Source organism: Drosophila innubila, assembly GCF_004354385.1.
Source record: "Drosophila innubila isolate TH190305 chromosome 2R unlocalized genomic scaffold, UK_Dinn_1.0 1_C_2R, whole genome shotgun sequence".
Classification (NCBI taxonomy): domain Eukaryota; kingdom Metazoa; phylum Arthropoda; class Insecta; order Diptera; family Drosophilidae; genus Drosophila; species Drosophila innubila.
Window position 1 is genome coordinate 9374697 of NW_022995374.1, and position 27393 is coordinate 9402089.

Consider the following 27393-nt stretch of genomic DNA (forward strand, 5'->3'; position numbering starts at 1 on the left):
TTAGTGCCTCGGTTTTCCGGTCTCGAAACTAACGTCCGCATGGAAGCCCGTATCGTCTGCATGATAAATCACGTTCTGGATACGTCCATCTGGCAATAAAATGTGATATTGACCGCGTGTCACGCCGTGCGAGTCCCTATTCTGTTTGTGGCCAAAATCGTTGCCGGTATGGAAATCACGTATGCGATAACCAAAGGCATACTTTGAGGCATACTGCAGCTGTAATGAAGAGGACACCACAAGGCGCGTTAGGTTAGTTGAAGTCAGTTTCATGTTTGGATATATGCAATACATAAGTGTATATATATATTCGACATGGATATTCCATAGACAAATCGTGCGCATGTCGAAAATCGAAAATGTATTATGCACACTGTCGTCTACAGTAAAGACTGGCGACTGATGACAACTACAAAAGCAACAACACTAATAAAATACCCAATGGAAATTTTACTCAATCAGCATTACATAGACTTATAATGACTAGATGTAAACATGATTTTGTTCAATTATGTAGTGCATATTTATTTAGATTACATTTCTAATAAACATTTTTTAAAATTATTTTTAAGATATCCATACATTCCATATCTATTTTTCTACTTTCTAAAATATATGGTTTATATTTATAATTATATATTATAAAATCATTGTCTGGCATTACAAATGTTTCCTTAGGGAATAAACATAGTTGAAAAGACAATAGATATGCAGAGAGCTGTGCTGACTGCCTGGCTGACAGAGAATGACTGTCATTCAGATGGCGCTTTGTAATGCATGTGATTGTAAATTGTATTGAGGCAGGCGAGAGTGTAATGAAATTTGCAACAATATATAAAGCAGCGAGTACTTCCCCCTTCCCCGCCTGCTCTTCTTGCCCATCAGCAACTGTCACTTAGTGTGCTGCACAGATTTGTTTTTGTACACAATATGTTATCCCGAATTTCAGAGTTGCCTTTTTATTGTAAGTATTTCGCTGGTAAGCATTTCAAGATGAAATAAAATATTTTGTGCAAATGCCAACATGTATGTATGTGTGTAAATACATGTATGTGAGCGCGTGTGAGTGTGTGTGTGTGTGTGTGTGGGTGCTGCCATTTCTATTCACTTTGGAGCCTGGAATCTCGATGTTGACTCGACATTGTCACAACTTTCGCTACATGTTTTGGGCTGCTTTTGTGGTTTTTACGGCCTAGGGATGGAGGCGTGGCAAAACTTTGTGATATGTTAATGAGTTGTAAATTAAGTTTAATTTAGTTACATTGTTGTTGCCGGCATTTTTCTTGTCAACGGAGGCAAGTGTACAGGAAGCTCTGAAGGCTCATACAAAGAATTCCGTGCTTTGGCAGATTTATGTGTTTTGAGGTTTTGTGCAGGCTAGGGAACTTGTCAAGTTGTCTTTGGAGTGTTAAAAAACATTTGAATAACTCAGTCAAGTCTAAGCTAGATCACAACTAAGAGATTTTCTAAAGAAAAAAAAAGTCTCCAAGAAATGAAGGCGTCTGATGCTTAAAAGCTTAGCTTAGATTAACCAAAATATTATAAAAGTTGCAGTAAAGTTGCTGCTTAAATATCTTAAACTACTCATAAAATAAGTAAATTATATGTCTGCTTTATTCCTTCTTCCAATTTTTTCAGTTTAAACCCAAGTACAGCCACTTATAATTAGAAGAAATGCTTGCTCCACTAATTGGCCAACATTGTGTTTACATTTTTATCATGATTTTCCTGGAATGCAATGAAAAAAAAAAGATTTCAACATGCTTCGTGGCAAGTCTAGAAAATGGCGAATCTTTCATTAATAACACTGCAAAATGTTAATAGATTTTTGCCATGCAAAGCCGCTGCTCAAACCATTTTGTATATTTAGTACTAACGGAAAAGAATAGTTAGCCGAATACCAAATACACTTGCAAAGCGAATATGTTGTTTACTGGACAAAAACATAACAAATAATAATATATTTATCATTTCATTAAAATTTAGCAAGAAAAATATAATTTATTTTCTTCAAGATCTTAAAAAATATCAAATATTAATAAAAAAATAATATTCGAATCAACTTATTAAGATAAAATCAGGTAGACAATTTCTGATCCGTAATATATTTTAAATATGCTCTCACAGGTTTGGGATTAGATTGTAATACGCTCTCAAAGGGAATTCGATTGCAATAGAGAGTAGACAGAATATGTAAATTTTCTTTGATTTTTTTTGTGATGGATCTGGTTTTAACAGACAAGTAATTTATTACGGGCGCTGTGGTTGCATAATTAAATTGAAAATTTTATTTGATTAAATGTACATAATTACGAAGCAGATAACAATCAATGCTAACTGGTCTATGCACTTTATGAAATTGAAAACTGAACTTGTTTCACGACTTGATCAATCCTTGTCTATCAAAATGTGTTTTGTAGAAAGGTGCAATAGCCAAATCACATCACGTGCCATATTAAAAATAGTTCTAACGTACACATATCTTTTGTGCCAACTGTAAGGCAACATTCCTCTGTTGATGTTCACAGCCAATTCAAATGAAAGCAACAAGCTGCAAGGATGACAATGCAATTTTTCTAGACTGTAAATTGAGTTGCCATTAGATGCAGACAAGCGGGTGTAGAATAAGTAATATTCATGTCGGCAGGACATCGAGCATTAACAGGCACATCCCTAGTCTTACAAAAATATGACAAACAGTTGGTCGAACACGAAATTTGAAAGACATTGCTGGACTTGAACATTTTCAGGCACTTTTGAGCTACACATTTTGCATTTAACACGTTTCTCCGAAAGTGCCAGCGAATTGTGAGCCGAGTCGAGTGCAAAATGCAATTTGAGGCCATAATACGTGAGTTCGTTTAGTTTTGCTCAGTTGAGTGCGGGTGGACAAGTACAGTGGAACTCTGTCATTTCCAGCCCTATGAAATGTTACTATTTATTACGTTGTTCACAAATAATGTGCTGCATACTTTTATGTACTTGAAAAATATGCAGTGTAGTTTTAATTAGAGCTCAAACTGTTATATTTTCTAAACGTTTTTGACTTTCCATTTTAATAAATTAATCTTGTAATTTGTAGTCCTTTGTTCATGTTTGAGCAATATTATCTGTGTCCAATGTAAATATTATTTTGAGTATGTTTTTTTAAGCAAGCTTTTACATTTCACAGCTAGTTGTTTGGCTGGGTCAGCCTAAAAGTATGTGATGCCAATTGCAAATTGTCATGCCAAGCAGCTTCTGTCCGCGTGCCCACAGAGCTCACTATATTTTGGCAAAGTTAGTTGCAAAAATTGCAAATTTTCAAGCGCAAAACTCAATAAAATTTAATAAATTGGATGAAAATTAAAATTTAGAAATTTGACTAAATTAAGGTAAATATTTTAATGAAGGTTCGAAGTTCGTCAGCCCTCGGGTAGAGAAGTTAGATAATTTATTTAAAAAAACCAAGAAATTTCTAAAAAAAAAATAGTGTAAAAATTTAAAAAATTATAGCAAAAAAAAAAGGGAACCGAAAATGGGTACCAAAAATGAAAATACCCAATGTCGGAATCTAATCAAATCAAACCAGATCAACATATTTTACCGGATGGGCAACCCCCGAGATAGTATAATATTTTGCAGTCGAGATTGTTTTCTTCAAATTCCTCAGCAATATTGCCGTCATAGTATAATAAGTTCCACAGCAACTTTTGGTAACTGGACGCGTTTTATTTTGCACGCTTCCACTTGTTTGTGCCAATCTGCACGGAAAGCGCACTTTAAGTGGGCAACGGAAACAGAGGCGATGATTGCTAACGTTTTATTGCTAAAGGGATCGGGAGGTGAGGGTGTTGTTTGTTGCTCTGAGCAATGCCTTTGACGCACTGAAAATTATATGGCACTTGAAGGCGTTTGTGCTTTTATTTCTTTTGTTTTGCATATAATCAGCATTGTTGTTGATTTTCATTATGCGCTCTGGATTTTTCCGTTTCAGAAAGCTGCCTCTTTAGGCCATTAATCTGACCGTTTGTTGGCCACAGCTTCACCCCCTTAAAATCACTTGGCTTTTATTCTGTTGTCGGCTTTTGATGCCGTTCTTCCACCCCGTCTCCTTGTTGTGTGCTGATTGTGGCTAACTGATTGCCGTTGGCCGGAATCTAAAACGCACTCATCGGAACTCGTTCTCATCATTAGACTGATGATTTATGTTGTTCACTAGTTAATCAAATTTGTTGTAATGCTGACGAATATCCTGGCTCCAGGACTTGTAGAGTATCACTCTCCAGCTCTTTAATACAAATTTCTAGAGGTAAACCATGCTTTCAATAGTTTTCACTTTTCCCATTTGTCGGTTATATTAAATTTATTCAATTGGGCTCGTTACTGTCCGTAGGAAAATCGAAAGTGCTTAAACAGTTAGTGCTTAATACTAAGCCATGTTGGTTACTAACGTAATGTGTATTGCAATCCCAGTGCATTTTCTATTATTCACACAATTCGCTTAAGCACAGCAAAACAGTTCAAAACCGATGCCGAAAACCTTGAGGGACAGCTGGAAAAGCACAGGAAAGCACCTGGATTTAGGATGAGAATGAGACATAGGGGGATTCCAGGGGAGGATGGTGGAGAGATTCCATGCCAGATGTGCATCAGTGGCAATTGCTCCAGCACCCAACAGAATGTTCATTTAAAATTGAACAAGTGTTGGCTTGGTTACACACACTACAACCAAACGAACACACACACACACACACACACACACATACACAGCTATTCATAGCCACCGCAGAACACCGGTCGGTGTGGAACTGAAAACAAGCCAAATCGCATTTAAATGGAAATAAATGTTGTGTCCAAACAATTTACAAAAACCAATTTTACAATGTTAAAGTTGGCGAATCAACCCTCGCGAGTGTGTGGGTGTGTGTGTGTGTGTGTGTGTGTGTGTGTGTGTGTCTCTTGTACCTGATCAGACCGTGCTCAAGAGTGGGCATGGTATATTCCGGTGGTATATTCCGGTGTTGCCGTTGACGTTGGCATAATCGTTTGCAACTCTGGGCCTTTTGCCTGCCTCTGTGACTGCCTCTTGCCACATTGCCACACGGCAGTCATTGACACAATTGTCTGCAACGTCACAGTCGAAAAGTTTTACATGCAATTATGAGGCTATGCAAGTACTCGAGCACAGTTCTAGTTCCAGATCTGTCCTCAGAAATGTGTTGCATAATTTCGAGCGAGGCATGAGACAAAAATTTAAAATGCACATTTTCAATGGCAAAAAAAAACAAGGGGGCTCCGCCCCCTGCTCGCTTCGCTCGCCTACCCCCGGCTCGCTTCGCTCGCGGTGAGGTGCGGCTACAGTCGAGCACGCTCGACAGTAGGATACCCTGAGCCCATGTACTCTTTTATAAAAGTTGATTGTTGCCCATTTTCAATGGGCTCAGGGTATCAAAAATTACACACGCGAAACTATGAACAACTTTCGGTTTTCTGAAGTCACTGTGCTTATCACTGCAGACTACGTTATTAATGCCTCACTGAACTAATACATCACTCGATTACGATTACGACTTGCGATTTACCAATTTATCAATTTCTAATTAATTTTAAATAAGTTTAATATAATAAACTTTAATATAGTAAACTTATTTAAAATTAATTAGAAATTGATAAATTAGTAAATCGCAAGTCGTAATCGTAATCGCTTGCAATCGATGTAGCGTGTGTCAAGAGTAGCCACAAACTACAACTTTGCTCAGCCTGCAATCTGGCAGCACCCATTTTCCTCTCTCACTCTCCCTCTTACGCAACAAATTCAAGCCTGCCAAAGGCTGCTGCAGTGCGCGAAATTTGAAATAAAGGCAATGTCTAATTTTATGAGATTCTTAAAGCGGAAATGCTAAGTTTTTTTTACAACGATAATAAGCAGATACTTATTATATAAATGTGTAAGGAATCGAAAATATTAATAATTAAAATTATTATTTTGCAGCTTTCAGTGCTCGGCAAAGATGCAAGAGTAGTGCTGCAAAATGATCGCTATTTCTCTCATGCAATTTCATACATAGCTATTAGCTTCTGCTGATTTTTGCCATGCAAAAATACATATTTATATATTAACACAATTATATTTTAATCAAATTGTATATTTGTATATACATAAATTATACATTAACATTTTCACTACATGATATAGATAATATTTTTGCTTATCGCTTAATTCTTATTTGGTACCCAAAAAAAAATGGGTACTAATTCGTTCTGTCTTTGTGCGCGCCTTGCATACAAACGTGAACATGCTGTCTCGCTCGCACGTTTGATTTGCCATCCAAATGTAATTATTCAACTAAATCTAAATTCCGAAATAACTTCTTTATTTATGGGTCAATCGCTTTGAAATTTTCAGGGTCGTTTAATACGCATACTTCTCAACTGATTGTTCAGTTAGGGAGTGCTATGTCAAAAATTGCGCCTGTAAATCGTTTTTTTTCAATTTGTGGGCGAAGGGGGCGTGGCATCAAAAATTGGAAACAAACTTGACCTGCGTATGGTATTCACAAACCTGCATTCCAAATTTGAAGTCTCTAGCACTTACAGTCTCTGAGATCGACGCGTTCAAACAGACGGACAGACGGACAGACGGACAGACGGACAGACGGACGGACGGACAGACGGACAGACGGACAGACAGACGGACATGGCTCAATCGACTTGGCTGTTGATCCTGATCAAGAATATATATACTTTGGGGGGTCTACCATGCTCCCTTCTGCCTGTTACATACATTCTGCCAAACACATTATACCCTTTTTTGCCCATTTTCAATGGGCTCAGGGTATAAAAAAAATAATTCTCACATCCACACAGTTTTTATGGTTCGCTTGTTAGCAATTTCCGTCAGAATTATGATCAGAAAGAGTATTTCGAGCTTAGAGGTGGAGTGAGCCATGGCCAGAGCTAAGGGAGGGGACATATCTCTAACCAAAATTGAGTTATCAGTTTGTTGGCTTTGCCAGCAATGTGCTTGGGCTGATTGCGTGGCAGCTGCTGCTGCAGACCAAAAAAAAAAACACAAAAAAAACAGATAAAATGCGTCCAAGCAAAGACATGACAGACGAGCAGGCAAAATGACAAACTACGTGATTTTTATGCGAATGTGACTGTCAATACATGATGGGAACAAAGGGGGGAACAGAGGGGGGAACCCAGACCAGCGGGAATGAAAATGCGATGACTTTTTTCATAACGTTTTCTCTGCTTCTGCTAGTCTAAAGTTGAAAGCTAAATTTTAGCAGCGGTTTATTATGTGAGGGAGTGAACTGAAGCTAATTTTAAGTCAATGTTAGACTGGTGTGAACTTTTGGTTCTGCTGAGCCATCGATAAGTTTCTGATTTTGATATCTGAGTTCTTTTTTTATATAATATGACTTTTATTGTAACAAAAGTAAATTCACACTTTTATTATAAAGTTGAAAAATGATTGTGAAACTTGTAATGTTTCTTAACAATAAGATTATTATAACATTATTGACACTGCAGCTTAAATTATAAATATTTCTTTATTTCACTTAGAACTTCAGTTAGTTTATTAGCCATGGATATTATGCACCCATTCTGAAGCTCACATTGGCAACATATGTCGCCAGATTTAAACCTCTATCTTTCTCCCACTTTAGTACAGAAGTAAGGACTCTCATAAAGTAGCTGAACCTTTTTACCAAGTCCCAAGTAACAATCTTTTGTCAAGTACTTTTCAATACCAAATACCAAACCTTCTAAAGCACATATGTTTCCGTTGGCTAGCTTCATTAAATTAAAGTTGTTCCCCCACATTTGGTACTGTACCCAATACTGGACAAGCGCTTTTCAACACTTGCACAGCAAGTTGGCAAATAAAAGCAAGGAAAACAGCAAAAGGGTTCAAATAAAAATGGAATTAAAATATGTGAGTTAGCCCCCAGAAAATATTGCACCTGCAGCTGGTCACAGGAGGCTCCCAACTTCCAGCTCCCAGCTCCAAACTCAAATACACACACACATACACACTGAGAGGCCATTACCAACCATTTCGACCACAATAAAATGACAAATGCCCGAAAAATCTGACCATGTCCGCACGCTTTACAAGCTGGCTAAAGGATGCAGGAGGCAAGTGGAAAGTGGCAAGTGGAAAGTGGCAAATGGCAGGCGGCAGGTTCGTTTCCGTCTCCAGCTTCTGTGGCAGCTGTTGTCAAACAAGTCCCATGACAGGCATTGCAACGGCGTATTTAAGGCAGGTTCGGGGTGAGTTGTAGCCCAAAACTTGAGCCTAACAAGTGTCGTTTGGCTGTCAGTCAGGCATCAACATCAGGAACTGGCAGCTTCCCCTCTTCCACTTCGGATGCCAAAATTCCAGCCGAGCAACGGTGAATGTTTGTCCCAACTTGGACAACAACAGGGAGATGGCTTAAAGCCTATTAAAAATCATGCTAAACGGCAGTAAAACAATGTGTGGACTGTCTTCTGTCCTCAATATGATGGGCAAGTGAGTCATCGGCAACTGTACTTGTTTACGGCATGCTAATGCGCCAAGTTAACAGCAATGTTGTGTAAGTTAGTGCATTGCTTTGAGCTGCAAAATTTAACGAAATCAGCAATTCAAATAGCGACAGCAAAATCAAATAAAACGATGCGCAAAATGTCAATAAGTCTTTGGCTCGAAAACAATTTTAAGTCGATTTGCGAGTGAAGCAACTGAAGCAACTGACAGAAATAAGTTCTATTTGTTGCACTTTCCTCCATTGGTGGCATGTTGGCAACACTCGTAATTCCCTCAATTCCCTTTCTACAAATTGGTCTGCTTAGAATGTCAATCCCATCGGAAATGAAACCTTTACATTCAAAGTCAATTGAAGACTTTATGCTGATAATAAGCACTTTATTATAAAATATGCTGCTATTATTTGTAGTTTTATATATTTAGAATTTTTACAGTAAAAAGAATCTTCTACTTGAACACTCACAGCATACTTGCTTATCATGACAAATTCATTTGAAGTAACTTGATAAAAATGTTCAATCACATCATCCTTGAAAATTCAACAACTTTTCGTACCTTAGGAGCTATGTGGTCTAGGATTCCACAAGTATTTTAGTTGCTAACCTGCACACATCAGAGAGTTTGTATAAAAGTAAAAAAACCCTAAATTTATTTCTGTGAAAATTAAGAAATTTTTATATAGATTTTGATAAAAAAAAAAAAAAATAAAAATAGCCCGGTTATCGTTTGTCCATAGCGTCAAAATTCCAAATTTACTGTTTATATATAAATTAAACTCAAGATGAAGCACATGCGTCGTAATACCATTAATAATGTCCTCGGACTCGGTCGTATGGTTAGATTGATGAATGTGCGGTTTGCCTGCGGCGCTGAAAGCTCTGGAGGCGGTGGCAAGGGTCTGGTCCTGGGCATTTACATGAAGGAGGGCGACAAGGAGCCCAAGTTCACTGCGTCCGCCGAGAAGATCAACGATCGCATCGGCGGCAAACTGAGACAGTTGGTTTGTGAGACACAGATCGATGGGCGTTTGGGACGCGGACGTGTCTTCAATAATGTTGATCCGGACTTTAGCTCTGTGGCTGTTGTGGGCGTGGGAATTGAGGGAATTGGATTCAATGAACTTGAAATGCTGGACGAGGGCATGGAGAATGTGCGTGTCGCAGCCGGTGTTGGTGCGCGATCATTGCAGCTGCAGGGTTGCCACACCGTTTCCGTTGATGCCATGGACTATGCCGAGCAAGCGGCCGAGGGTGCATCTCTAGGCGTCTGGAGATTTACAGATAATGTGGCCAAGAAGAATCGTCTCGTCGTTCCCAGATTGGAATTGTATGATTCAGCTGATATGGATGGCTGGACACGTGGTATTTTCAAAGCGGAATCACAGAATCTGGCCAGGCGTCTCTCGGATGCTCCAGCCAACTGCATGACACCCACAATGTTCGCTCAGGCCACTGTGGATGCCCTTTGCCCCTGCGGCATCACCGTCGAGGTGCGCACCATGGATTGGATCGAAATGCAGCGCATGCATGCGTTCCTCATGATCGCCAAGGGAAGCTGCGAGCCGCCCGTTCTCCTCGAGATTAGCTACTGCGGCACTGCGCCCGAGGACAAGCCGATACTGTTTGTCGGCAAGGGCATCACCTTCAACTCGGGTGGCATCAATCTGCGTCCCTGCGAGGGCATGGACGAGTACCGTGGCAGCATGTCTGCTGCTGCAGCCGTCATCGGGATGATGCGTTGCGTTGCGGCCCTTTCGCTACCCATTAATGTGACTTGTGTGATACCGTTGTGCGAGAATATGCCATCGGGCATGTCGGCGAAGCCGGGCGATGTCGTCACATTGCTGAATGCCAGATCCATGGCAATCCGTGATGTTGACAAGGCCGGCGTGGTGGTAATGGCTGATCCACTGCTCTACGGGCAGACGACATACAAGCCACGCCTGGTGGTGGATGTGGCTACCTTGGGCATCGGAGTGAAGAACGCTTATGGCGGCGGCGCCTCTGGCATCTTCTCCAATTCTCACTACATCTGGAAGCAATTCCAGCGTGCTGGATCCCTCACTGGTGATCGTGTATGGCGCATGCCACTGTGGCAGTACTATAAGAAGCAGGTCACCGACGAGACCGGCTACGATCTGAGCAACGATGGACGTGGTGAGGCCAGCTCCTGCCTAGCTGCCGCCATTCTCCACGAGCTGGTGCCCTGCGCGGATTGGGCTCACATTGATACTCGTGGCACTGGCCTACTGACAACCTACGGAATTGTGCCGTATCTGACCACAGGTTACATGACTGGACGTCCCACTCGCACCTTGGTGCAATTCGTTTACCAGATGGCATGCCCCGAAGTCAAGTAAGAATTTGAGTGTTGTATTGTTTTTTTTTTCGCTGTTACAGAAATGATGTACATAAAAAAATATACGCATAGACGTTCTTGACATTTAACATTCTAATGGCTTATAATTGTGAGGAGCTTTGGGTTTGGTATAAAATTTAATATTTAGATTGCTGCATACAATTTAATTAAAATATGAATTACTACGCTACTATAAATGGAAACACTTTAAATTAGTCGATTTCCTTAAAAGTTTCTTGCCGTTTTGTTTAACCATTGTTAAGCTACCCTTGGCAAAAAAAATCATTTAAATTAAGTGTCATCGTAAAACTCTTGCTTCATTTTAATTTGGCTCAAGACAAAGCAGAATGTGGAAATGTGCACGACTACAAAGATATCCTATGCGCAGCCTCGAAATATTTTGATATCTTTATAATGTGGCATTAAATTAGTTCTTTATATAATATAAAAATGAAATAGATATAATGATAAAATCGATGTATTACCAAACACAATTTAGTGTTGATATGTTGACTCAGTTGCTGCTCAAAAATATACATGCTTTAAGAGATCTAAAAAGTTTTTCCTTTCCAGAGTTTGTGTAGGGTATAATAAAAAAAATAAAATACGAGCAACGTCTGCTCAAATGCTATCAGGTGCAAATAAAGAAGTTGTTTTTCCTTATAAATTTGCTAAAAACGTTTCAAGTGTTTGCGGTGCTTCAAAGGAATATATGCACATAGATATATACTCGTATATCTTTTTCTTTTTTTTATCTATTGGATTCGCTTTGTGAGGCGAGGCAGACAAAGCCACAGTTCGCAGGTTGCAGTTTGAGCAGTTTGAGCAGTCTGAGCGGTCTGAAGTCTGTAGTCTGTAGTCTGCATTTAAACGCATAGTCGAAGTTGTTTGCATTGCTTTGTGGCCTTCCAGTTGCAGGTAGCAGACGGTAAGAGGTTTGAGTTTGGGGGTGGGGTTTGGGCTTGAGGGACCTAGCTAACGACATTGAAAATGCTTGTCGAACTTGAAAATTATTCGATTAAGTGCATTACCGGCGAGACATGGATCGGCAATCAAAATGAATTGCACACAATCCCAATTTCAATTCCAGACCCAACTCCTGCCCCAACTTTATTCGCAGTTTCAGTTGGAGTCATTGGATATCACTCGATGAGAGTATGGTCTAAAGGATGAGGATGAGCATGAGCATGAGAATGAGTTTGAGTTTGAGGTGAGTTTGAGGTGAAGGGAGGTGAGGACCTTGCTGCAGGCGCTTCATTGTTGTGACTGCGACATTGTCGTGTCTGGGGAGTTGTTGCCATTGTTGTTGCCTTCAATTGTTGCCTGGGCATATTTATGTTATGTTGACTGTGTTTCTGCCTAAGCCAATCAATAGACCACACTTTCAGGCGCGCTAAGCCTTTGTGACTCTCCCTCAGGCATGTTGTTGCCAGAACAACTGACGCTCTTGGCAACTCGATTAAAATAATGTAATAATGGAATTAAAATCGATTTACTTAAAGCATTTGTAAAAATACGTTTTCTATTTTTTTAATGATGATGTTTCTTACTTTAAGTCTGATTGAAAAATAACTATTATTTTCGTATTATTGAAAAAACTGACCAAATTTTATCCATGAGAAATTATCAAGAGACAAAAGACTTCTAAAGTGTATTCTTTGTTTTTTTTAAGTACCATAACCATTTAAATTAAAAAGGAATATATTATAATAAACCATCTATTTTATTTGTGCAAAAAATAATAATTATTTTCAAACTCAACACTTTCGTGATGAGCATTTTTGTGGCAACTGTTTTTCTAAAATAAAAATATTTGAAGGTCCTTTTTATCTGTTTTTGTGGCAAGCAAACAGCTTTGAAAATATGTGTTGACTGAGTACTTAAGAGCTGTAAACTTATAATATTATATTTGCATAGAACTCACCGCTTTTTCTCCGTGATTGTGCACATAGTGCAATCCAGTTGTAATCTTATCTGCCTCCAATTGAGCTGGCAAAGGTGCAGCTACCACCTCGTGTTGATGCTCCGCAGTGGGATGATGCACGATGTGCTGCACAGTGGTCAATGGATGCTCATCGCGGACTCCCTCATAGCCATTGGATAGTCCATGGCCGGCTGTGTAATCTATGAAGGAATTGGGTGTGGCCAGCTTTGTTGAAGCACTGCTGGCAACCACCGGCAACTCGGCGACATCGTTGTTGCCCGGCTCCACAATGGGCACATACTGCTTGGTTTTGGCCATGCCAATCAGTCGTCCTGGCTGAACGCCCAACGGGCCATGCTCCTGCATTTCTGGACTATTCAATTTGGCCAACTCGGGTGCCTGCTGTGTGGGATGAAACTGAATGGGCGCCGTGTTGTCCTGGGGACGATCGTGCACCTGGGCAACCAGCAGCTGTTTTGGCTGTCGCTGCAGCTTGGCCTGCATCTCCTTGGCCAGGAGGTAGGTGAGACCATGGATTTGATCATCTGGCGACTTGCCAATCAACGTGGATAGCTCCTGAAATTCGGGCAGCTGTTTGTAGTGATCATTGATGCTATCCAACGGAGCATGGTACTCGATTTTGATCATTTGTGGAGCAACTGAGTGAGTTGGTTCCGATTGAATCTCATAGTTGTATTGCTCTATAGGTCTTCCATAGATGGGACTCGCGTGCACGAGCTCCGTTTGCAAGGGATCCGGCTTAGATGGCCGGAACTGTGGACTGACAATACTTGTGGCCAGATGAGCATGATGATGGGGCACTTCTGCAGCTGCGCCTGCAGCTTGAGGAGCGGCCAATGCGGCACTGTAGGTGTGATGCACCTCCTCGGGTGCTGGTGCCTCCTGCACCACAATTGGCTGGCTGATGGTGGGTGCAACGGGATATACCTTTGCAAAGGTTGGCTTATAGACATAACGCAGCTGTTCCACAACGGGCACGGGTTGTATGTGAACTTGAACTGGTTCGACGGACTTGACTGGCACGTATTTGATAGCTGGCTTGTGGCTGTAGGAGATTGCCTTGGCCTTGAAGTGCTCATAGTTGCTACTCTGAGGTGGCAAATACTTGACATAAGCCTTGCCTCCATGACCGTCCTTGATCAGATGGGTAATGACCTTATGCACCTCATGTGGAAGACCAATTATCGATTTCTTCGACTTGACGTGAGTTGAGGAGGGTGCATCCTTATAGACATACAGGCGCTTAGTCTCTGCTGCACTTTCCCCAGACGATACCAGGTTGTCATCCATGGTGGTTTCTTGTTTGGTTTGGTTTTGATTCACTTTCGCTTGTGTCTCCATGGTCAGCAGACTGGGCATGGACATCTTCTTGCCGGAGCGTTGTAGGCCAGCTGGTAAGGATGTCTTTGCATCTGCCAGCTCAAACTTCATGACATGCAGTGAAGTTGATCGCTTGGATCGCTTGGACTTGCGTCCCCGGGACTTTAGGGGTTGTTTAGCAGCTTGGGGAGCGGTTGAAGCTTGGATTCCTTCCTGAACCAAAGCTGAATGCCTTTGCATATCCAAAGCTCTTGCTCGATTTATCAGCTTGGCTGTGATTGCATCCGGTTCTCGTGCATCCGTTGTCTCGAAGGGAATCATTTGTACCTTAAAGTTGGCTGGCTGGCGATTAACTGTCGACCTTCTAGAGCGACGCGGCTTGTCGGACTTCTTTTTGTTTTCTGTGGCACTCGGCTCAGCTGAGCTGCTCAGCGATCGATCATGATGCTGGCGCAGGAACTGCTTCAACTCTGCACTGGGCTCCACGGCATCACTGAGCTCAAAGCGCAGCATTCGTGGAGCACTCGGCAGTTCCCGAGCTCGCTGCTCTCGCTTGGACCGCGGATGATCAGTCTGGGCAGATTGTGCTGGCTGCTCATTATACTGATTAAAAGCGGCCAAGTAGCTGTCATCGGTGGGATTGTCAATTTGACGCATGCTCTTAAAGTTTCGCTGATCAAAGTAGCGCTGCATGTCCTAATAATATCCCAAAAAGATCAATAGTATTAGTTTTTACGGGTTCAATGAACATTTTTAAAGGGATAATTGGTAAATAGAATGGCATACTTATATAACTTATAGTTAAGGATTCAGTGTTATGCTGATCGGCTCTCAGAAATTCATTGCTATCGGATATAACATAGTCGTAAAAAATATATGTCCTTTTTTATTTTAATATTTTTAAAACTTATATTTTTTGTTATCCTTATTATTATATCTGCTTTATATCAATCTGAAACAGGGAGATCGTTCTGCTATGTAATACTTTAAATACGTTACATCAGATTATAATTAATTTTCGGACCCTAAAGAAACGCACAAAGCCGGGTTACATCTGCATGCAATTTTTTCTTGTACTTATCTAAGGTATACAATTTTTTGTGCCTTACCTCATAGCTTACAAATGTGTCCAACGATGGCAAACGTTGCCAGTTATCCGCGGCATTAGTTAATACCAAAAGATTCAATGAAAACAGGATCAGTATCTTAAAATAGAGAGTTGCTTTATTAACATATTATGGCAATGTACATTGAACTGAAAATTCCAAAAACTTTAGTTCATTTATATGAAACATATATATTTGATTTTAATAAATAAATCAATAGGCTGTCCAACTGCGCCTCCTCTCAGCTACTTTCACTTTTGAACGATCGAAGTACCTGCCACATTTGGTTGTTGCCACCCAACACCTGTTGTTGGATTCAATTCCATAAAACCCGTTAAGCACGCATTGGAGCAGTGCACCTCTTAGCGGATTCCCTCGACTCAATGTACGAGTACTCGTATGTCCGATTGTCTAGCTGTTTATCTGTGTCCACTTTCACGACAACAACGTTGAACTTGTAGCATGGCTTTGCATTAATGGCCATTAAACTTGCGGACCTGTCTGCGGTATTAGCTTATTAGCCACCATTCCAATGTCTCGATTAACACATTGCTTATGTAAGACCAATTATGGTATTGGCTTTATTGCTGCTTATGCAATATCGGCCAAGCTTCCCCTGGGGTTCATTAAGTTGAGTACAATTTTCATGATGGTATATAACTAAGGATACTATTCGTTTGAGTATGTAATGACTTTAATATTTATTATTGTTATAATCTTTAAGATGAAATCTTATCTATTAAATTTTGTGATGTAAATTAAAATTTCGAATAAAGTTTAAATCGGAAAAGAAGAATCGAGTTGTCGATTAATCGGCAAATAATATATCGAGTTGTAAATATTGAGTTTCCCAAATCACTTTTGTTTTAAAAAGTGTAAAGGAGAAGTATGGAAAAACGAACAGCTAAGGAAAAAATTGAATTTCTTAAATTTGATGCAGATTCAAAATAAACGCCAAAAAAATTATAAAATTTGCCCTCCACATGAAAATTGGTTAATATTTGACAAATTTATGAAAATCAAAAATATAGTCGAATTAAAGTAGCTGAAAATCACTTTCGCGAAAATCGTTTTATCGATATTTTACTTATTATAGTAATCCATTTCTGCAGACACTAATTATAAAGAATTAGTTAATTTTTCCTCAGTCGTATGAGCTTCTAAAACCCTAAAATGGCGCTGGAGAGTTGGAAGGAGTATGGCAGCCTACGCTAAAAGGCCATTTAACAAAACCCGTAGATCCAAATCCAAATGAACTGTCAACGGCCGTTAAAAATTCAACCGCGTAAACATTTAACGGTCGTTAAAAGTGCGCCTGAGTGAATTTTTATGAACTTGCCAACTAGCTACACCCTTGCACCTGTGCCTTCCCCTTCCACATGTTGCATGAACCGAGCTCTGCTCTAGTTATCCTTTTAGCTGACGTCAGTGTCCTTCTACCCGCTGCGCCTTGTCATCTTTACTAAATAAAATTTTATGGGTTTTCTATTTAACACTTTTAGAGTCGTGGTAGAAGCTGGAATATGTACTATATACTCAATACATGTATGTATATACGTAATATTTTTGTTATTGTTGCTGGTAGGGCTTGAAAAGTCCTTTGGTTTCATTTGGACACGAGCGTGCATTTTTAAAATTCAATAGAAAACTCCAATAAAAAATTGTTGTTATATGTTGTTGTTTTTGCTATTTCTGGTCATGTTATTGTTGTTCTTACTGTGGGAGTTTTATCGCTTGAAAAGCGCTGCGAAAACTAGTTAAGAATTTTTTATAGCCTCAAGGAACGACATGAGATTGTCGGCATTTTAGTTCACTGCAAACGCTTTATCGACTGTGAGCTCTTGAATTTAAATTCGATTTTTGTCCCTGATGCTTATAAATTTAACATAAGACTATTATCAAATGTCTGAGATTGTCTGTCGGGAAAATCTATCATTGCAAAAACCATTGTTGTTGCCATTTAATGCAAATGTCTCTGGATTTTCTTTAATCATGAATTCCCGAATATCTTTATTTGCTTATTGACTTGACAAGATTTTCCACATAGATTTCAGTGCAATTTTGACAAAGTCCCAAATGGTCAAACATCATGAAATTTAACAAACTAATGTTTTAGACTTTATATCAGAATTCGGTGTAGGGTATTTCGTTAATCAGCATTCTCTTTGCGTTCAACATTTGAAATCTGTGCAACACAGTCAAAGATATAGGGCCAGGCAAAAGGCAGAGCTTGACTAATTGTTGCTGGGCATGCAAGTGTTGGGTCAGTGGCAAATGGCATGTGGCATGTGGCAGAGTTCGACGTTTGGCTTGTTGGCCGGCTGCATTCAAAACCAGTTTTTCTCTTATACGTATTTGTGTTTATATTGCGGTGGCCAGCAGAAAAGCAAAGTCAAGTTCAATGCACATATAGTAAAAGACTTTTGGCGTGGGAGATGCGAGCTTACCAAAGTCTACTACTCCTACTCCTGCCTGGTGCAGGAAGCAGGAACTGCCACAGGGGGAAATGCTTGTGAGAAATTGTTCAAAAGAAATGTGAAAATTGCTGCGAAGTTTTCATCCATTTAAATTGCAAATTTCCAGTTTCGATTGCAATTGGCAAATGTTTTTTGTTTATTTTATTTTTTTTTTTTAATTTTAGTTTTCTTGTTTTGCGGCTGTTTTTTGCTATGGTGTCAAGCCTGGGTTTTTTTTTGGAATTGTGCAGTCTGCGCTTAGATAACGGCGAACGTTTTTATGTTGCGAACCGGGGTCATAAAATCCATCCCAATCGATATGAAGCCTGTTTGCTAAAACTTCCATCTGTTGAAATGAATAAAATTATAAAAATCGAAAACATATTTTAATGTTTGCAATTAAATTTGATGGTCAATCCAAAATGTTGCCAATGAACTTGACTTCCGACTACTTGTAGCTAAGTTTCCTTATCGTGAAAAGTGAGCTTAGAATTCCCGCACTGCAAATATACGAGTTAAGATACCCTATAAAACACTTGAACTGTAAAACTGTAGTATTAGAGCGAACAATGTAGCCTGTAACATTCATTTTATATAGATCATTTGACGTTTACACGCCTGACTCATTAGTGCAACAATGGCTTTCCCCATTTCTCTTCTCAGATATGCAGATTATCAACTTTACTGGGCGTTCCACACTTACCAGCCATATGAGACCGTTGCAGATGCCACTATTAACGTGGCCCGTTGCCATTTTATTTACCACGATTTGTTTGCAACTTTTGTCGCTTGGTTGGTGTCGGAAGTGCCACAAACGAGGCGGCAATTGCAACGTTGTTAAGTTGTCTTCTATGCCTTTTGATGTAATTATTTAAATGATGTCTCAATTTGCATAAAAACTTTAGTTAGCTTATGTCGCTAACTTAAATGCTTTTGTAGATTGTGAATTAAGCCTTTTAAAACAATTAAATATCAAAATTTAAAAATGTGATAAATAAAATGTATTATTATGTCAGATTTTTCCAATTTGTTGTTATTATTTTTAGCGTAAACGTTTTTTATTTTCATTTCAAGCACTTTTCACATTTATTACTCGCATACAATTTTCGAAATATTTTGTTCATATCCATTTGCATAAACAAACTTTGTCTATTTAATTTAACTTTAGCTTTGAGCTTTGTTTAAACTTGGTCCGTGGCTGTTGCTGTTGCTTTTGCCGTTGCTTCGTTCGTTTCTCATTTATTTAATGCGACTTTTAATTTGAGTTGGCTTTTCTTTTGTTTATTTTTGGCGCAGCCTTTTCAAACCGAAGGAAAACCGCACGCTTGCGCGCTGTTGCTGCAACTGTGCCTCAAATTTTCGCGCCACTTCAGTTTTGTGTGTGTTTTGCAGCTTCGCATTTTTCACAAACATCCCAGCCAGTTTTTCCAAAAGTTGTTACTATTGTTGTTGTTGTTGTATTAGTTGTTGATGTTAGTGTTACTATTGTTGTTGTTGTTGTCGGTGAGGTTGTTTTGCTTGTATTCGCTTGTGTGTCTGTTGCATGTTTAATTCCAGAGTCGTTTTTGATCTGCTATCTTCACGAGAGGGTATAATTAATTGATGATGAGGCTCACATGACAAAACATTTCCGAGCTTTTTCATTATAATAAAAACATACGCATAATCTCTTTATAATATTAATTGTAAAAATGGGCAAAATAATCAGTAATAATCAGTATTTTAAAAAAGAGTAGAACTTATAGAATAAGATAATATTCTTCTTATATTTGTAATTATTTAACTGAAAAAATCTGGAGTATATCATACCATAAGGGCATTGCTTTTTCGGATAGATAATATCTCTCTTATCAATATTGTTGCTTACGTTTTATTCAAGCCGTTGTCAATTTGCCGTTGTATTTTTGGACATGGCTTTGGTCAAATGACTGAAAACATTTTCTAATCAAATTGTTACTTATTTCCTTGATGTTGAATGGCAAGATATGAATTATGGATTAAGTAGTTAATTGTTCTTGCGGTGAACAAGTATGGCTTTTGCAAAATAAGCGACGCCCTTTGCGTGTCTAAAATCATATGATTTGTAGGAAGATAATTTAAATTTGCGGGCAGCAGACAATTGGAAAAACAATTGGCACAAGCGCGCGCCATGTGAAAGTTCAACACTTATGCAACAAGAGACAGCCACAAAAATGAGGCACAGTCAACACGTTGCAAGTTTCGCATTCATCGTCGTCGTCGTCGTCGAAGTCACGCACGCGCCTCGGCTGATGAAGTAGCTAGGAGATTATTTTTATTGCAGCAACCGCTGAGAGATTGGATGAGGTTTGGCCTGAGTTATCGTCCCGGTGCATCTGCGGCGATGGCAACGATTAGTGCAAGTTTTGACGCCAAAATAAAGTCAGAGACTGTGGCCATGAGGGGCTAAGAGGGATGACAGAGTGGCACTTTCACATCACTTTTGTGGACAGAGGAGTCGTGGATAGAGGGGTGGCAGTATTCGTTGCATTTGAAATTGAGTTATTAGCATTAGAGTTATGATCGAGACAGTGAAGTAGTTGAGATTAAAAATATTGAATTTTCAAAATTTCAAAGAGGGGACCATTGTCATCAACATAGAACCATGGCTTTAATAGTCAAAAAATAATTTAATTTTCTAGAGGAACAAATTTTTAATACAGTATGAATATGGAGGCCAAACCATGATCAAAATGACATTCCGCTTGAAAATCGGTTGGGTATTAACAAAGTTATGACAGTTCAAAGTTGCTCAAGCATCTGACCTAGCAACTTTACAAGTCAAAATATTTCCTAATTTTGACATGATTTTTTACAAGAAAATGAAAGGCCTCAGAATCAAATTTTAAGTGTTGTTTTATACTAATTACGTTATTAGGAGTTGATTAAAAGTGAAAACTTGAGATTTAAAATTTTGAATTTTCAAAATTTCAAAGGGTCCCCCCTTACCATCCAAATCGAATCTTGGTCGAAAATAATTAATTTTTCTAAATGAACAAAATTTGAATACAGAATGAATATAGAGACCAAATCATGATCAAAATGACATTCCGCTTGAAAATCGGTAAAGTTTTGACAAAGTTATGACAGTTCGAAGTTGCTCAAGCCTCTGACCTAGCTACTTTACAAGTCAAAATATTTCTGAATTTTGACATGATTTTTTACAAAAAAATGAAAGGTGTCAGAATCAAATTTTAAGTGTTGTTTTATACTAATTACGATATAAGGAGTTGATTAAAAGTGAAAACTTGAGATTTAAAATTTTGAATTTTCAAAATTTCAAAGGGTCCCCCCTTACCATCCAAATCGAATCTTGGTCGAAAATAATTAATTTTTCTAAATGAAAAAAATTTGAATACAGAATGAATGTAGAGACCAAATCATGATCAAAATGACATTCCGCTTGAAAATCGGTAAAGTTTGGACAAAGTTATGACAGTTTGAAGTTGCTCAAGCCTCTGACCTAGCAACTTTACAAGTCAAAATATTTCTTAATTTTGACATGATTTTTTACAGGAAAATGAAAGGTCTCAAAATCAAATTTTAAGTGTTGTTTTATACTAATTGAGATATAAGGAGTTGATTAAAAGTGAAAACTTGAGTTTTAAAATTTTGAATTTTTAAAATTTCAAAGGGTCCCCCCTTAGCATCCAAATCGAATCTTGGTCGAAAATAATTAATTTTTCTAAATGAACAAAATTTGAATGCAGAATGAATAAAGAGGCCAAACCATGATCAAAGTGACATTCCGCTTGAAAATCGGTAAAGTTTTGACAAAGTTATGACAGTTCGAAGTTGCTCAAGCCTCTGACCTAGCAACTTTACAAGTCAAAATATTTCTTAATTTTGACATGATTTTTTACAGGAAAATGAAAGGTCTCAAAATCAAATTTTAAGTGTTGTTTTATACTAATTGAGATATAAGGAGTTGATTAAAAGTGAAAACTTGAGTTTTAAAATTTTGAATTTTAAAATTTCAAAGGTCCCCTTAGCATCCAAATCGAATCTTGGTCGAAAATAATTAATTTTTCTAAATGAACAAAATTTGAATGCAGAATGAATAAAGAGGCCAAACCATGATCAAAGTGACATTCCGCTTGAAAATCGGTTGGGTTTTGACAAAGTTATGACAGTTCGAAGTTGCTCAAGCCTCTGACCTAGCTACTTTACAAGTCAAAATATATCTTAATTTGACATGATTTTTTACAAGAAAATGAAAGGTCTCAGAATTAATTTTAAAGTGTTGTTTTATACTAATTACGTTATTAGGAGTTGATTAAAAGTGAAAACTTGAGATTTAAAATTTTGAATTTTCAAAATTTCAAAGGGTCCCCCCTTACCATCCAAATCGAATCTTGGTCGAAAATAATTAATTTTTCTAAATGAACAAAATTTGAATACAGAATGAATATAGAGGCCAAACCATGATCAAAATGACATTCCGCTTGGGTTTTAACAAAGTTATGACAGTTCGAAGTTGCTCATGCCTCTGACCTAGCTACTTTACAAGTCATAATATTTCTCATTTTTGACATGATTTTTTACAAAAAAAATTAAATTCCTCAGAATCAAGTTTAAAGTGTCGTTTTATACATTTGAGAGTGAGGGTTTTGTTAATCATCCCACTTGTACCATTGTGATTTTTATCAGTTCAGGGAATATCTTTCCATAAATTTTAGCCCTGACACTGTCTGCTCGGCTTTGGGCCTAATTGCAGCAGTCGTGGTAGATGTATAATCTCGTAATAAATTCGCACTCAGAGATGCGCATTAGTGGCAAAGGAGCTGTATACAGAGCTCTGTGCCACTGGAGTCGCCCCCCACCGCCGTGCCCCTTGCCTAGGCGGTTGCAGCTGCAATAGGCGGAAATCTCATACAGAAAGTTGCATGCGGATGCAGTCGTTGTCATCGTCGTCTTCATTCGTGGTGCGGAAGTTTGGCCAACTAACAAACTGAGGATGAGATGACAACGGAGGCGCAGACCAAGCACTTGGATACTTCCCTTCCTCCCCCCTTTCTATCAAAGTCTTGTGCCATGATATCAACAACAACAACAACAATCAACAATCTATGAGGAACCGGCTACGACATTTTGTGGCCAAATGTGTTGCTGTTGACGCTCGGGTTTAGTGCGTGCGATTTAATTGTTGGACATCTGTTTGATGAATGGTCATGGTCCAGTTTTGACAATGGCACCAGAGCCAGCAAACACTTAATGGTCGCTAAATTGTTTGCCTGTTTTTGGTATTTTTTGTTGTTATTTTTTTTGTATACTTGGACAGTTGGTCATTCAGCTAGGAGGAAATGGCTGTGGTTTTGTGTCGATGCTGATGCGATCAGTTTGTAAATTTTAATTGAGCCGTCCTATGCTTCCTTCATTGCAGGCTTGAATACTGTTGCTCTACTGGCAATCGGCAACTGGCAATTGGCAACTGGCTACTGCCTGTTGGCCACTGGATGTTTGGCTGCTGCCTTAATTGTCTGCCACTTCCCGTTTGCGTGGTCACCCGAGCAGCCCAAAATCTAATTACGCCAATGCCATCGCCATCGCCATAGCCATCGCCAGTGTGACCAACGCAGCAAATTGACCACACAATAAACGTGCGCCTTGCTCCATGGATGTCAAGTGATGGGAACTGATGGCAAGTGAGGATTGCACGAGGGTTACGATGCACACATTGGTTTTGGGGTGTCACACATGTGCGACAGTTTCTGATTTATGAACACAATTTCCAGTTTGACAATGAGTCGTGTACTCCTACTAGATGGCCCCGTTGCTCTCCTGCTTCCATCTGATACGGCATTCATACCGTATACCGAATACCGAATGCCGTGCCATCGGAAGTTGCCGTAGTCCCTTGCTATCTGGCCTCCAATGCCGACAAGTTAGTTTATCGCATCGCACATTGGCCATTGGTGAGGTGAGTTATGTTAATTGAGATTTTCGAACCGATATAATAAGAAATGGCAGCTGCTGACTTGACCAATGTTTTAAGAACCTTACTAAGCAGCTGCTGCATTTGGCTCAAAGGTGCCTACTAAAGGCCATAAAAAACATTAAGCAAGGAACAGAAATTTAGATCTTAAATTGGTAGCGAATTCTTTTTTTTTTTGCTTTAAATATACAGCCTTAGACTTAAACGATATGCTTTGAGAGAATTTTCCACAAATCTCTTATTGTTTTTACAGCTGTGTCCAGGCTTAAACCTTAACTTTTTTAGTATTAGTTGAATTAATGATTTTTCTTCATAGCTTTTAAAATTTGTTTATGCTGTGTACCAAAAACCCTAAGTATATTATTTTATACAATACATTTCACTGCATTTTTGTTTTATTTCTATGCCATCATTTTCTTAATTCCGTTGTAAAGACAATTAAAGGGTTTTCAATCAAAACTCAGACGAAACCCGAAAACGAACAGAACGCTGCCTGATAAATGGGATTGCGAGAGGGGTAAAGAGTGGAAGAAAAAGTGGAGCGAAGTCAACTGAAAACTCATTTAAGGCTCCATTTCACAATGCGAAATATCAACAACTGAGGAAGGCAGCAGGCAATGAAGGTGCAAGAGAGGGAAGAGGGAAAGGGAAGAGAGAAGAGAGAAGAGAAAAGAGAGGAGAAGGTTCAATCGTCCAGTCAAAGTCCGTGTACGATAATGGCGATGAGAATGTATGTATATATTATGTGCTTGGTGCTTTTGTGTGTGTGTGTGTCGATAGTCAAGTCAAAATAATAGAGTTCAAAGAGAGCAAGAGAGATAGAGAGAGAAAGAGAGAGAGAGAGAGAGATAAAGAGAGATAGAGAAACAAAAACCTTGCAAAACTGAACGTTGCCTCTTCGAGACAATTTGCCACTTTAATTGCCGTAATTTTTTGCCCATTTTTAAGTCAAATTCACTTGATGGCTCTTGAAACATTTTGTTGTTGTTTTCAGCTCTGTTCGATGCGATTCGGTTTGGTTTGGTTCGGTTTGTTTGATTTTACTTTATTGTTGCTCTGTGTTTTTCCAATGCCGTTTGCCCCCAACAAAGGGTGCGATTGTGAATTTATCTCTGACCCTGTCTCATATGTCGCTGCATTGCTGAATGTCTGTGCCCCTTGCCCCTCCCATCTCTCAGTCCAAGTTAGCAGTGCTCTAAAATGCTTTGTAATTGCAAACAATTTGATATTAAGTACGATTTCTAATTGTGCGAATGATTGCTTTTCGTTGAAGCATTGTCTGTGGCAATTGTGGCAAATGAAGGCGACAGTTGAGTCATGTGAGTGCCTAGCTGTGTTGACCTGTGCTTTTCAATAATAAAAGACCACAACAATTTACGAAAAAACTCAAGCTTCTTTTATTTACGAATAGATTCATTTATATCTTGATTTTTTTGTGTAATTCAGTTCAAATTTAACTGGAATGTGAAAATATATTGACCTAATCAAAGACTAAATTTAAAAGACCAGTAGTATTATTATTTAAGCGGTTTATCTGTGGATAACTAAAAGCCATAATGACAGATAAATCTGCCTCAAAGTTTGTGTAAATTAATTCAGCAAATAAAGCAGCATCACAGTGTCCATTTAATTAATTAAACTTTTATCGCTTTTGCTAATGTATCCAATCTTTCAGTTCCAACTGCCAAACTATCAAGGGGTGGTATTTAATTTGCTTTAATAATAAATCCTTTATATGCGTGCTCAACGGAAGCAACCGAAAATCCGAAATCTTTTAATGCCACAAACGACATCCGCAAACGACAAACTAAAATATCACTCATACGCCAAGTGGTCCCATGCTCTTTGGGCTTCTGAACCGCCCCGAATATATGTATATATATGCGCGTGTTGGCAGCGCCACTAAATTTTGGTAGCAACGCTTTTGGCAATTGCTAGAGATGTCCTTCGCTTCGCTCTTAATCTAAATCTGCATGTCAACTCGAAGACCGCATAAATCACAAAATAATCCTAAAGTAAAATAGCAATGGCAACCGCATGGCCAGCAGCTGTCCCCAATGGGACAATGGGCGTGCCCGGAGTGTGGGCGCATTGCGCCCTGGGCGCGCATTAACTTCAATTGTCTTTGTCTGTGGCCACGCCCCCGCCCCCGCCCACAGACGAACACTGATTACACTCCCATTCCGACTCGACGACTCCTTTTAAATTTCGCCTTGTCTATTTCGTGTCGTGTCGTGGGGGAGTGGTGCGGAAGGGGTGACAACTGTCATTTAGCTTGTTAGTCAAGCCCCCGTAGAATATTTGGATCTGAATTGAGCCGTCGCTGCTACGAATACTCACATGCCGCCCTTTTTCAGGGGCTTTACCTCGTCTGGGCCGAAGCCACTTCATTTTTATGGAGACAATGCGACCCCGGCCGCAAATGTAATTCTTCGTAATCGCATTCAATTTTATTTAAAATTGTTAAATGGTTTTCAAAGCAAATGGTCCATTTGGCGAAGCAGACCTTTTCTTTTTTTATCTCACACACTGCCTCAGTAGAAGACTCTTGAATATAGCTTCATCTATGTGACAAAACGTTTTGAAAAAATGTAGTTTCCCAAGTAATTAAAAATTAAATTTGTTATGCAGGCTCAGTTATAAAGCTCTGAGCGAGAATGAGAAGAAAAAAGAAATATAATACATATTTATAAAAAATTTAATTGTAATCAATTTCTTTTTAAAATAATATTCAGTAAGTTATTATAAGCAATTACCACCAATCGCCAGTGTCTTCTCTCTTCCAGCTGCTCTCTTAACAGTTGCTGCTCTCTCTCTCTCTCTCTCTCAGTTGATCTTAAACAATTGTTAATTTTCTTGATTATCCCTCTGCCATATGTGCAAAACCTCTTGACTTCGAGCAACTCTCAACATGCTCGTATTAAGTTCTTGCCTCTTGGATTTTCCAATTTGAATAATTTACCACACTAACAAGCAAACAGTCAAGGATCAGATATTTCTTATACCCTCCCCCGCAATATGCAAACAAACACTCACTTGAAATACACGCAAAATAAACACTTGGTTGCTACCGCAGCTAGCATACAAACAACTTTTAGCCATGAGCTGAGCCACGATGGCACACTTGAAAGTCGAACATGAAAAGTTTGCCAATATACTCGTGCTGGATGCTGGATGCAGTTCCAGCTTCAGTGCTCTCATCGTTCGGAGGCCATCCCAATTCCCATCCCAAGTCTATTGTCGACCTGCTGACCGCGCTGCTGAAAACCACACGCATGATAAAAGTGTGGCCAACGCTGGTTTTCTGATGGAGTTGCGGCTGCGGTTGCTAACTTGATGTTGAGCTTAAAGTGCCGCAAAGTGGTTGTTGTTTTTGACAGAAAACTGTTGGCAAACGGTGAGCGAAGAAGCTCAGTTCAATGCACACAAAGAATGCTTGCCCGCTGACGGGAAATGGAGCTGCTACCTGTGTATCTGGAGTGCAGCTGCACCACCCGCTGGGGCAGACAACGGCAACGCAGGCCGCAGCACAGTTATGCAATCACAAAGTTGGCCCGACCAAGTCTTATGGCCACTGATTGAAATTCTTAGCCTGGTCACAGCATCTTAATAGTCATTTTCATCATCATTTCCGGCTTGAGCTGACGGCAAAGCCAGTTTTCATTATACAAGAAGTTGTTATTATTATTATTATTATTATTAAAATCATCTATATCGATGCCCTACCTGCTAGC

General features: G+C 39.2%; 2 protein-coding genes across 2 annotated transcripts; one reads left to right on the top strand and one right to left on the bottom strand.

Annotated features, from left to right (window-relative positions):
* LOC117782844 lies at window positions 1-26936 on the bottom strand. The gene is made up of 4 exons (XM_034619901.1): window positions 26784-26936; window positions 15254-15349; window positions 12804-14840; window positions 1-219 (listed from the first exon to the last, which is right to left on the bottom strand). The coding sequence occupies exons 1-4, from the start codon at window positions 26934-26936 to the stop codon at window positions 1-3; spliced, it is 2505 nt and encodes an 834-aa protein (XP_034475792.1).
* Window positions 9085-10968, top strand: LOC117784888 (cytosol aminopeptidase). Its single transcript, XM_034622741.1, has one exon. The coding sequence runs from the start codon at window positions 9303-9305 to the stop codon at window positions 10878-10880; it is 1578 nt and encodes a 525-aa protein (XP_034478632.1). The 5' UTR covers window positions 9085-9302; the 3' UTR covers window positions 10881-10968.
* Window positions 26937-27393: the final 457 nt, after the last annotated feature.

Coding starts and splice junctions, on each gene's coding strand:
- LOC117782844 (XM_034619901.1), bottom strand. CDS start 26,936: ATGCGTGTGGTTTTCAGCAGCGCGGTCAGCAGGTCGACAATAGACTTG. Junction 15,350..26,783: donor TTTTCATGTTCGACTTTCAA/GTGTGCCATCGT, acceptor CTCTATTTTAAG/ATACTGATCCTGTTTTCATT. Junction 14,841..15,253: donor ACACATTTGTAAGCTATGAG/GTAAGGCACAAA, acceptor GGATATTATTAG/GACATGCAGCGCTACTTTGA.
- LOC117784888 (XM_034622741.1), top strand. CDS start 9,303: ATGAAGCACATGCGTCGTAATACCATTAATAATGTCCTCGGACTCGGT.